We start from the raw sequence: 12,787 nt of genomic DNA on the forward strand, positions 1-12,787 counted from the left end.
TTAAATAATTTCATCTATTCAGAGACTCTATACACTATATATACAGAAAAAAACAAAAAAATATAAGAAAATAGTTTCTACCGACGTTTCAACTGAAGCTAGTTAAAGTTACCAATGTTTTTAGTTGCTATAGAAACGAGATGTACAGAAAAGGTGCACAGATCCCGCCTAGCGGTTAGAATCAGGGCGGCAGCTCAATAAATACACTAGATCGTTTTAAAAGAGGTATAATATATTTAGTACATGGAAAATATCACATAAAACATGCATTTTGATGTGTTGGATCTGCTTTGTTGTAACATTATATAACGGACATTCAAAGTAAAAATGTGAATAAATATTTTTCAATACAGTATCTGAGACATTATTGTCAGTAGCATCCTTGTTCTGCTTCACGTCTCCTCATCAGTAATTCTGTAAAGAGTAACAATAGCTATTAGGACAGAGTGTGAAAAACTGTGTATGAGACAGGATAACATTGTAATGGAAATTTAGAAATGCAATGTAAGTGAAACTGTTGCATTTCAAAAGCCACTTTGAGGCAAAATCAACATTGATCAACGGTGGTCTTCTGTTAGATTATTATTAGATGCAGCTATTACTGTATTCAGGATTATAAGGCTGGTGAAGGAAAACATGATATTGATTAATTTATCTCCCACTGAGTTGCTCTGCATACTTAAGTTACATACATAAGTCTTTATAGAGATGGAGTTAAATATGTAAGTAGGATCAAATGCAAATACTGTATCCAAAATGTGTACAATTACTGCCTCTGAATTGTATAAATACCTAGTTACTTTTGAATACTGAATTATTCGTGCGTCTACCTCAATCATGTCATAGATCCAGCCCAGGAATTCAGACACTTTGGTGTAAACTCCAGGATGGTTGGGCTCAGCACAGCCAGTCCCCCAGCTGACAACCCCTACAAGCCTCCACACATTGTCATCGTGGCAAACCAGAGGACCCCCACTGTCCCCCTACAGAGGTAAACACAAACACTGTTCCTAACAGGCTGACCCAGCTTTCACCATGGCCCCATTTTACCATAAACAATGTGCAGGAGGGAGGATGAATCTTTAAAACGCCTCTGCACTGCAATGTTCAAAACATACATCTGACCTGACAGGCATCCACTTTTCCCTCTGTGTATCCGGCACAAAGCATCCGCGGTGAGATCTCTCCGTTGTACATGCAGGAGCTGTTACATTTCTTTGTACTTATTATGGGAACTGGCGCCTCTTTCAGGGTGTCAGGTGATTGAACTGGGAGCGAATACACATATTTAAGGCTCTCGTGTCAATACACCAAGTGCACTTTGTCATCATGTTTAAATTTGACTTGCAACACATGCAAATTAGTTTCAGAGCACCGCGCTGTCTTACCTCCATCAGGCTGTGTATATCCCCATCCAGAGATCCAGCATTGTGTACCTCCTGGAAGATCATAGTCATACTGAGGCAAACAGACAGGCCTAATTGTCTCTGTGGGAGGAAGGATATTGCTAAGGTGTGAATATAATCATTTATTATTTGTTTTGATTTGTAATTTTGTGCATTTTCGACTTATAATATTTATACAGTATAATGCATGTAAAGCTTATGAGCAGGCTTCTTGACTGACCGGAGAAATTCAGTGGGGCCCGGAGTTTCATCAGGGCTATATCACTATCATGGCTCCTGTGGTTGTAGTTCTTGTTGTAAATGATCTTCTCAACGGCATATCCTGTGTGCTGAGCCATTTTAGCTGAGCTGCGGGTGACGATACCAGCGTAGACTACCCAGCTAGACACCTGAGGCAGTCGATAGCTGGAATTTGAAGTAGAAAAAGAGAAGGCAGACACACAGAAGTAAGGTTTGTTGTGTGTCTGGTGTGGGGGACTCCTAATGACTGTGATTCTCTTTCACAGAGGCTGTAACCTTTAAATTTACTGCTTGTAGGGTCAGCAGTCTTACTTGTGCACACAGTGAGCAGCTGTGACTACCCATTGACTGGTGATGATGGAGCCTCCACAGGTGTGACGGTTGCTGTAGTAGAGGCTGACCTGCCATGGCCACCTGCCCAGCGGGGCCTCGACACCTCCGATTATCCTAGGCAGCTTTGCTCGTGTCCCACACTCTACACAGAGATCTATTCATTATAAAGCAGCTGAATGGGCTTGGTCAGAGAGCGCTGTAACAGGGAGCATTGCTCACTTTGTGAGCTGCTGATATTAAGCAATTAAATCTACAGAGTGTTACAGTAGATGCAAAGTCAAAGAAAAAGTTTTCTCACCAAAACACTGCAAAGCAATGACCTTCCCTGTGACGCAGTTTCCCCTAAATGAAAATAAATTGGTCAACTAATGATGCATAATTAATGTGTTAGTAGCCAGTGTTTTCAACATAAGGATATATAATGTATGACAAATTGCCCCACCTGAATTGCCACATATTTTCCAGAGTGCTCTTGTGTTCTGAGGTAATTTGTATGAAGCCATCAGTGTAGTTTGGCCCAATATCAGTTAGATTCACTCCTTTATGCTTGGTCAGTCTGGCAAGAGAGCATATGCAAAATGGGCGGGGGTGAATATTAAGATAATTCAGACTCATAAGATGTGGAGCTTATGAGGTTGTAAAGACTGAAAATGAGGTATTCACTCAGATCATAAATGAGGGCAGCCTTCAGCCTCTGTAAAGTTCCCTATAAGGCAGTTAGTCAGGAGGCAGGTTTTCACTAAGGTGGCATGTGAGCCTGTCAGGAATGCAAACCTGAGATAACCCAGCTGTCTGCAGACCAGTGTTCCCAGCGAGGAGTTCCACCTCTCGTAGCACACGGGCAGCCAGGTGGGAAGCTTCCCCAGCTGGATCTCGAGAATGGAGTTCTCCGGGCTGATTCTGTAAAACACTGAATCTGATTGATTGAAAATCCCTCCAGAGACAAGCTCTCAGTCAACAGTAACAAACAAGCGTCTTGTATGCATGGCAGATAATTAGGAATGACACGAGTATCTGTGGTAATGTATTCAGCACACACGTGACGTTTTCAGTCAGTCAGTGGGCATCTGTCAAGACAGAGCTAAAGGCAATAAAAAGCAGCCGTGGAATAACTTTACTACTGTTACTAACTCTCCTCACATCCGCACCAGTATATCGGGCAGCATATCAATGAGCTAAACAAGAAAACAATTCTGCATTCTCTTGTTTATTATTAAACAAAGTGTCAAAGACCCTGACCTTTCCTGGGATCAGCGATGGAAACGTTCTCTGTCACGTTACAGAACGATGTCTCCTTTGTGTCCCCGAGTCCCACTGGACTCTGAGAGGAGGAAGGTCTGAGCAGAAGCTTCACTGCATGTGGTAAAAGATGCAGTTACTTAATCACCAGCAGAGACATTTTCAGTAGTACAGGTAATTAGCATTAGTACATATAGCAAAGCAGACACAACACTTCTGCAAAGCAATTAAATATTATAACACAGAAAAAGCGAGGGGAAACTAATGAAATATTTTTATTACTACAGATTAGAAATAAGCCCAACATTATTATTATTTTTCCCCAGCTCTGAGCCCTTTTATGAAGATCCTGTGAGAGTCAATTAAAACCACAGAAATTACCCTGACTTTTACCCTTTAATATTGCTCATGCTCCAGAAAGCCTGTATCTTACATGTCAATGTTCTCCCATCACGGACTTGGATTCACAGAACGGATGCAATGCCTTCTAATGTTTTCCCCATTTAGATGTGGCCCTCAAGATTTTTGTCAGACCTAATAATGAATCGATTTGTTTCATAAAACAAACTTCAGAAAAATCCATAAAAATATATCTTAAATTTTCAAATACCGACAGTATTAGTCTAAATATGTGGTACAGACAAAGCCGCTGTAGTAGAACAGTGAACATTACGAGGCAGACGAAATAAAGAGGCGGGTAGTGGAACATTTTCATTACCAGCAGTGCTGCAGATTAGAAAAAAAGCCCAGCATTATTCTTATTTTCTTCCCAGCGATGGTCCTCTGAGAGGCAATTAAAACCACAAAATTAGCCCGACTTCCAGGCCTTAACACTGGTCATGCTCCAAAAACACTGGATCTTACAAGTCAGCTCACTCCTACCGTTGACATGAATTTGTTTAATTGATAGAATGCCTGTTTAGCCGATTTCTCAATATTAGCCGTTACGCAGACTTTAAGGATTTTCCTTCTTCATATCACCCCAATATTAAATCAGCCAGAAGGTGTTGTTAAATTAAAGCTGTAGCAATTATTTGATAGATAATTTTCTTAATAATTACCCATAAGTTATATAATGCTCTTTCCATTTAATAGGTTCCACATTCTACAGTACAGTAAATAAATGTACTGGATACATGTAATGGTACTGCACAGAAGCTTTCAGGAGATAAAACAAGACATTTGCACATTGATTTTCAGTTCCTGGTTACTGTTAAGCTCATTAAGTGATTCTTTCTCAGACACTGTGACTCACCTAGAAACCAGACACCTACAGCTAAGCCTCCCAGGAGCCCAACTGCACACACTGCTGCCAGCAGCCGCAAGAGCCTGTGAGCTAAAGTAACAGTTAAGACTGGAGTTAATACCTTCTGATCCCAGAAATGAGCTGACAAGAGCTATTAAATGTCAGCCGTTACATATATATATATAGCACACTGACATATAGTGCTGGGCTGAGACTGAAATTAATAAGCTATATATATGTAAACATACGAGACCAAGCAGTTGAAAAGCGGCATCTTTCTTTATCATCATCTGAAGTGTACTGATCACCTCTCTGCAGATGGGTTGATTTAGTGCAAAGCCTTAATTAGGCTTGTTCCTTGCAATTCAACAGGTCTGTTGTTTATTGCATTAATGAAGCAGGACTGCTGTTGTGGCCTGATGTGTGATGCCTATCGTGGTGCACTGCAGGAGCTTACCCAGACTCGTAGAATTAATCCCTTTTAACCAGCCCTGCGCTGCCTGGGTCTCGGCGACTCCTGCTGTTTTCCTCGAGTGAAAAGCAGGACTAACAGCCGCCGGGTTCTCAATCACTGATAATGTGTCTCCATCAAGGCTCTGCGAAAATTACAGCATTCACATCAGACCTCATTACCTGCACTTATTCGATTAAGTTTCGGCACAATAACTTTGCACATGTGGGACCAAAAAAAAAAAAAAAAACCGTCCCGTTGACAACAATGCACCTGTCACACTCACACAGACTTAATTAGGAGCACTGTAATCCTCGATATGAGCGGCTGCTGACCAGCCCAGATGGATGGAGTCAAAGCTGCAAGTGTGTGTGTGTGTGTGTGTGTGTGTGTGTGTGTGTGTGTGTGTGTGTGTGTGTGTGTGTGTGTGTGTGTGTGTGTGTGTGTGTGTGGTACATCTCCTCAGCGAGCGCGATATAATGAGCTGCTAGGAGCGTGGGTTTACCTGTTTAGTGTCATGTACAGCGCATTCTGAGTTAAGGTTGTCTGCTTCTGTGTGGTTTTAATACTGTGCAGTGTGCATGTGTGTGTTTACTCTCCAAGTAGCAGCTGTTTCTATAAGAAACATATTGAGTATTACAGTGATTATATTAAAGTTTTCTATACTGTAAGGCAGACTTGGTATTATACAGTTTCAGTAGCAATCTATGCATCCTTACTGTTCCATCTGCTCTTTTGCATGACTGTAGCACTTCAGTGTAACAAAGCATGTCATTTTAGCTTCTGGATGTAGCCTGAGTTGTGTGTATTTAGAGCAGGAGCAATTAGGAGTTCACTACAGCTGAACAAACTGTGTCACATAATGGACATGAATTACAAAAAAAAGTTAAACATAAGGAAATGTGTTGGAATCTAGTATATTACAAGTTAGGAGGAAATTGTACATTTGTAAACACCAGCTGTTACTGTAATTCGCGAAGGTGACGGCATGAGAGAGAGGCTGTTGCTTACATTAGACAGATGGACCAGCGCGCCGTGAATATTTAGTTGGCTTCCTCTTACCATGTTTTCCTGGTGTGTGTGTGTTCATCGGTGGGCCCAGGCTGGAGGTGGACAGGTCCGTCCCGCTCGCGGTGGATGCACCTTTTGGCTTTTAACAGAATGCAACTCTGGATTTTCCCTTCACAAAGAGACAATGAGGTCAGCAGTGGTGCAGAGAATGAGGCTGTTGTTTGTCCACAGGGTCACGGGGCCTGTGAAACTAAACTGAACCGGGTCTTTGTAGGTGGGGGGAGCATCTCCAGAGATACCTGACTATTGATAGGAAGCCGGGGCGTTGCTAGGTAGCACTTTTTACCTGTGCCAAAAGATTGTCCATTTTCACCTGTGCCGTGTTATTACCTGACAGTTTGTAGGTTCAGAGAGAAGGTCATTATTGGAGATTGTTGAAAAGTCTCATATCATGTCAATCCCCATCATTTGGAATCCAAAAGCTATCATTTCTCAACACCGAAGTACAAAATGAAGTCTGTGCTTTGAGCCTGCTGACAGATAAGACTTTTCTTCTCTGTCTTCACTCAGCACACAGTAAGAATGATTGTTTTTGACACTATTGTATAATGTGTTTTAAATTATTCTGTTTCAGATGCAGAAGAAAAAAATAATCATCTCTAAAAATAGTAAATATAGTGATTACAATGAGGAGAAAATAGATGGACTCGCAAATATAGAAGATTAAAGCTTGGACCGTCTTTGTTGGCTAAAGACTTTAAAAATCATATTCTACTGTATATGGAAATTATACAGTACTATATGCAAAGCACTGTATGCAGTGTGTGGGATAGCCCTGAGTCCAGGTGACGAGAACAACTGCCAGCGGGAGCATTCTCTCCCATCTGACTGTCAAGGCTGAATCCAAGAAATGAGCCACATCTATTTGGCTCATCTAACATGTGTCATGGAGAATTGTTTGGAAATCAAACACAGAGCGATGAGCAATGCAGCAGTGGCGTGGATTGCATGTGACTGAGCGATAGCTGGAATTCACATTACTAGGGTTATGAGGTTAATAATGTTTGATGATAATAGCACTGAGCTGAATAGCTCTGCAGAGGTAAACAGAGGCGCAAGGAGGACAAGCTGTTGCTGGGTGACTTTTCTGGGGATTTGATGTCTTCCTCTTCTGGTCGAATTGGTTTTCTCAGGCAACTAGGGCAGTCAGTCACATTGTGAAGTTGATATTATTATTCAGGTACAAAATCAGTGTTTACTCTGTGTTTTCTAAATTTGAAACTACTACTTGACACGTAAAAAGTAGAGTTTAGAACTTTTTAATGATGCTTATAGTTTCTTTACAGCATGAAGGATCTGAGGTGGTCTCCCCGTGTCCTCATGGCTTTTCTCCGGGTTCTCTAGCTTCCTCCCACAGCCCAAAGGCAGTTACTGTAGATTAAATGGATACTCTAAATAGCCACCATAATACCATACAGTCCAGGTAATGGACTGGCCCAAATGACAGTAAACAAGTAGCTTTGAAGATGATGATGATGTGTGGTCTCTTGTGACGTTTGATATATGCTAAGTTAAATGTTAAATCAAGAGTGGTCACCTTCCGTCCTGAAAATCAAGTGAGGAGAGCAGTAAAATCAATGGTGGATAGGTCCACATTTATAACTATACTACTGCTACAGTACACACTACTAACTGGTGATAACAGTTTAGCTCTGGGGCAAATTACTGTAGCTTCTGTTCTGGATGAGACTGACTGAGCTGTACATACAGCACAGATTAAATAGATGGATGAACTACAGTCTGCTAATGTTTAATCTTGAACTTTTTGCGTATTATGCAGATATATTATTACAATATCTTAATAAATCTTGTACTGTAATATGCTGTAAGAGAGTCCTGATGTCATAGAAGCCTATAAAACTCAAATTGAGTTGTCAAATTGTTGTCGTTGATTTATCTTCAAAAAGCCTTTTTACCTAAGGACTGTATTAATGTGAATGTGCAGGTGTGAGAGCAGGTTAAAGCGATTGGATGAAATGCGGCAGCAGGCACAGAATTAGACGTTGTAAATACAGACAATGACAGAGCTACATGAAAACGACAGTGAGTGACTCCGCTGCAGCACGGCCTGGAGCTGCATCCATCTCTCTGTGCTCTGAGGGCGAGCCTTCCCTGTTTGATATGGTGAAATGTGATCAGCTGCACCATTAGCGTGTGTCCTGCAGAACAAAGGCGGGGGAAGCTTCTCTGTGAGCTCTGGACAACGCTTGACTTGACAGCTGGTTGACAACATCCAGTCCAACAAGACATTTCAAACTGAGTCACTGATGTGTGGGCTGTCGAGGAGGTTTTGCTGTTGATAGTTGCTACAAATATGATAGTAAATAGTGTTGCATTGTTTTTTTCACACCACAGTTTGCCAGGCCCTTCATGCAGCTGCCTTCACTTCCTGCTTGTTCTCGGTGCGTTTTGCTGTAATCGCTCATTCGGATGCAAGTAAAACCACGGATTTGACCATAATAGTCTACGTATCATAGCTTTGTGTGCTTTTTCATTTTCTCTTCTGATGTTTTGAAGCATTTGGATGGAAAGTAATTGGGGTTCTTTTTTCTGAACTCCCATTACTTTCCCATTGGTGTTCCATGGTATATACAGTAACTGTATGCATCGCTTGGTTTATTAGCACATTGGTATAGTGGTTAGCACTTGTGTCTTCCCTTGTGTGTGTAGTTTGCATGTTCTGCCCATTGATTATGTAGGTTGATGGGGCAGTCTGAATTGTCCTTAGGTGTGAGTGCGAGAGTGAGTGGATGTCTGGTGATGGACAGATGATGGGCTGGACCAGGGTATACCCTGCCTCTCAACTGTGTAGTCTGGAAAAGGCTCCAGCATGCCCACAACCCTCATGAGAAGTGAGTGGCCAAAATAGTAAGCTATATAAATATTTTATGATGAAAAAAGTGAGGAGTTACAGTAAAACATCACAAAGAACACCATACAGGTACCCAATAAAATGGCAGATGAGTGTACAATATGTACATTTACTATATAAAAATTGGATCCTTAACTTTCTACAAGCATAAATTAGGCATTACCCCGCACTATTGGTGCCATGAGGCAATCATGTGCCCACTGTAAGCTGTCCAGGTCATTATACAGCACAGCCTGATGGTAGAAACCAGTGATCTATGCTCCTTCTATTTCAACACACACACGCACACGCACACTTGCACACATTGATTGCCTGGCTCTGTCTTTGTGCTTCAATAATTGTATTGCTCTGCCGCCTGCCAGTGAGCTCTGTCTTCTGTGGAGCAGTAAATCCTTTGTTCTGGAGCCTTTGCTGCAGCCTGAGCTGCATGTCAGCTGTGGTAACATACTGCCCTCATGTGGCACGCTGGAGGAAGATCCGCTCAGAGAAGGGATGCAGGCTACTTTGTCTGATGCTCATCCAAAATGCTTAAGTTTGTATAAGGATTAAATGCTCATGTAGCTTTTTTCATAATACACAATGTTGGATGTATTGATCACCACGACCATTGGAGTTAAAAACCCAGTCTGACAAGTTTTCATAGATCACCTGCACTGGGCAGCTTTGGGTTTTAATAGGCCACGTAACAATCGTTTTGTTTTGGGTGTTCAGCTGTGCAGTGTTTGTAGTGACAGGACATTTATGGTTCGAGCATGAGCACTGTCTCAAACAGTGCAGCTAAATGGTGTACAGTTGCGTCTGTATTAGAAGTGGCAGGATGAATAAATAGCTGTCATGTATGTGTTTGTGTCGTGTCTTGTAGCGGCTAATGATAGGGAGGGTGGGTAAGAGCAGAGCTGCTCCCTACCAGATGGTGGGTAATGTGGTTTGCTTTAGCTGCCCACCACGCTCACTCTAATTAAACAGAAGAGATTACATTAACGCTGACTCCCACTCAATCTGCTCCTCGGCTGAGCGAGGCTTTGGACCAAAAACAAGGTGGGCATTAGAGGTGGAGGGGTTACAGAGGTGATTCTTGTTTTTCACAGAGTCAAAATTACATATTTGCTGTTATTCTTAATTAATTTTCTTATTAAGAAAATAAAAGTTGGAGGGAAAACTAGAAAAAAACTTCAGACCAGGGATCATCTACAAAAATTCAAACTTTTGTTCCTTTTTACAGTTGCTCTTGACTCCCTAAATGCCCTTGAGCAAGGAGCATGAATGTGGCAATGTCAGCAGGGGACACTGGCTATCAGTAGACCTACCATAAATCTGCCTGACAGAATTAACTAAAGCAAATTAATTGTATGCTATACTAAACTATTGAGTTGGTTGCATGAACCGGGCATTTTGTCTTCTAAATTTTGAGTTGTTTGCTTTCTTTTTCCAAGACACCTAAGATGTAGGTGTGCGATTGAGGAACTGCACTGGTGAGTTCTGATTACATGTTGTCATATTTTTTTTCTCATTTATTCCATTTTTATTCTGTCATCTGAGCCTGCTGACGCTGCAGAAACATTGTCTGATGTTGGGAGGTAAACCACTGTTACAGGATTCTGACAGGGACAAAAATGTCTACAAGTGATAATTATTTAAATAACACCAGTGATAGATGAGGAAAATCGTTTCTAATGTGTCACTGGGGCTTTCAATTTTAACAAACTGATGGAGAATCATTATAGAAAGTAATATTTAGCAGCTCCATTTAATGACTGGCAGTATTTGAACTGCAAGAAGATTATTTAAGTGACAAACTAATGATTTATTTTAGATAATGTTAAGATGATCTGTGATAATTGTTTTTTCATTTCAAAAATATTTCTCACGATTAAAGTGCGCATACATATCAGTGTAACATATACTCACAGTTGTCTCTTGTCTGCTCAGGCAACAGGATCAAGCAGGATACTGTAATAGTTGTCGAGCGAATGTGCCATGTGTTTGACATGCGATAGTCTGTTAATCATCAGACAAAATATAGATGTATATGTATGTATGTAATAAAACCCATGTTGGATATATCATGTTTCTATTGAAATCCAGAGTTAACCACCTGTGTGATACTGTAGCAGCTAAGGTCAGAGTCATTAGTTAGTCAGTGAAACCAGATTTCTAATTGGTTACCGTTACAACTGATGGTCGGACACTGGCTATATATGAATGTTGCTACAGTACAGTATGTATTAACATGAACAGTATATTCACTGGTGTTCGGGACGTCTTCCTTCCTTCCAAGGTTCAAATGTTTCACTTGCTGTACTTACGTTAGCTTCTGTAGTCTGTCTGATGGATCTTCTTGGATAGTGTAAATACATGAGTGGGGTCATATACTGCAGCCAGAGCAAAATGTATATTACCCCTGTGGTGGGACTGAGGGAGCTGGAAAACCTCAAAACACTAGAAAACAGACTGTGGTCATTGTGGAGAAAAACGCTGCAGGCTGGGATTTAGCTGACGAGATTGAAGCCATATAGCCAGAAAAAAAGATTACACAATAAAACATCCACAGTGTACTCAAAGGCTACTTTAAGGGGAAATGAAGAAGATGGAAAAGAAAACAGAGGGAACACATTGCACTGGCACAATAACCTCTTAAATCCCAAAGGCAATAAGCAAACATTAAACAAAAGCACCTCCTATCACAAAAGGTACAGTATGCTGTGTCGGTGCTTACAAAATAAAAGGTCCTACTTTTACTGTGCTGTGCAGGGAGCAGTGACAGGCCTCATGAACCCGATTCTTAGCGCCTTTCACATATGGGATAAAACAAGCCAGCTGTGGCTCTGGCACCATGCCTTCAGAGGTCACCAGCGAGTCTGGAGTGGCTCCAGATGTTTGCAAGTAGGCCAGATGACACATAAACCCCATAAACAGTCTGAGACCGTGAAGGTTTGTGGCAGGAGCCAATAAACTGTAAAGAGGGATCATTGCTATGGTCTTTGTGCAGTTGATGACCAGAGCGGTAGCAGCGTTGTAAAAGTAAAATTTTCGGGGGGGAATAGAGGCCTCAGGGGTGTAAAACAGAATTAGACCATAAAATAGCAATTGCTGGAAATATACACCTACAGTACAGTATTAGCGCCAAGATTAGATACACCTAATCCCACACAATCCAATACAACAACTGTACCATTAACTACACTTTTACAAAGTTCTAACTTCTCAGTTGAAGCTGTCAGAAATGTGAGATTTCTACTATGTTAATTATTGATGTCAATCAGTGTCAGTGGAGTGTTATTTAAGACATGATTCTAATATTTTATTAAAATGAATAAATGTACAGGTGTATCTAACGTGACATAAATATAGATTATATATATATTTTTTAAAGTTTGAGGGAAACATGTTTTGGTACCAAACTACTTTAAGTACCCTAAATTTAATTGTAAAAAATCCTGGCAAACATTCTACTGTACCACTTCATAGTTTACTTTATACAGTAGTATCAATACTCCAGAAAGTAAGCGATACACAGTATTTCAATTACTAGAGATGATGCTGTACATACATGTACTGTACAGTACATCTACTGTACTGTACTGTATTTGTTTGATATATTTGTTTGAGCCAAAGGAGAAACTCTGCTGTGATTAATAAAAATTATAACAAACTATGTTCATTAGCAGCTTGAAACTAATCATACATCTGGTACAAACAGAAGGGATTTTAACCATCAACCATGACAGGCTGTTATAATAATACAAATAAATGAACTAAATTATTAGTTCATTTATATTTGATTTATAAGAACCTACACCTGCAAAACGAAACAAATAACTAAATAACCAGCTTTGAAATAGATATATTCCAGTACAGAAATATTTCCCTATACTTTAATGTACTCATTTTAGTGCCAGAGTAAATTTACAGTGTATGCACCACCTCTA

The 12,787-nt window shown here is 40.7% G+C and overlaps 1 protein-coding gene and 1 long non-coding RNA gene across 2 annotated transcripts in view; one reads left to right on the forward strand and one right to left on the reverse strand.

The window, feature by feature from the left end:
- Positions 1-12,787, forward strand: part of LOC114868093 (uncharacterized) — a 38,632-nt gene that overhangs the window by 280 nt on the left and 25,565 nt on the right. The window contains exon 2 of the long non-coding RNA XR_003787980.3: positions 847-991. This is a non-coding gene — a long non-coding RNA (uncharacterized LOC114868093). The remainder of the gene's footprint in view (positions 1-846; positions 992-12,787) is intronic.
- tmprss5 (transmembrane serine protease 5) lies at positions 277-6,967 on the reverse strand. Its single transcript, XM_029171447.3, has 13 exons — positions 5,978-6,967; positions 4,922-5,060; positions 4,474-4,554; positions 3,219-3,332; positions 2,754-2,889; positions 2,422-2,535; positions 2,278-2,321; positions 1,959-2,121; positions 1,627-1,811; positions 1,389-1,487; positions 1,126-1,268; positions 831-983; positions 277-414 (listed from the first exon to the last, which is right to left on the reverse strand). The coding sequence occupies exons 1-13, from the start codon at positions 5,978-5,980 to the stop codon at positions 406-408; spliced, it is 1,383 nt and encodes a 460-aa protein (XP_029027280.1). The 5' UTR covers positions 5,981-6,967; the 3' UTR covers positions 277-405.

The sequence above is a fragment of the Betta splendens genome, chromosome 13, assembly GCF_900634795.4.
Source record: "Betta splendens chromosome 13, fBetSpl5.4, whole genome shotgun sequence".
NCBI classification, from domain to species: Eukaryota; Metazoa; Chordata; class Actinopteri; order Anabantiformes; family Osphronemidae; genus Betta; species Betta splendens.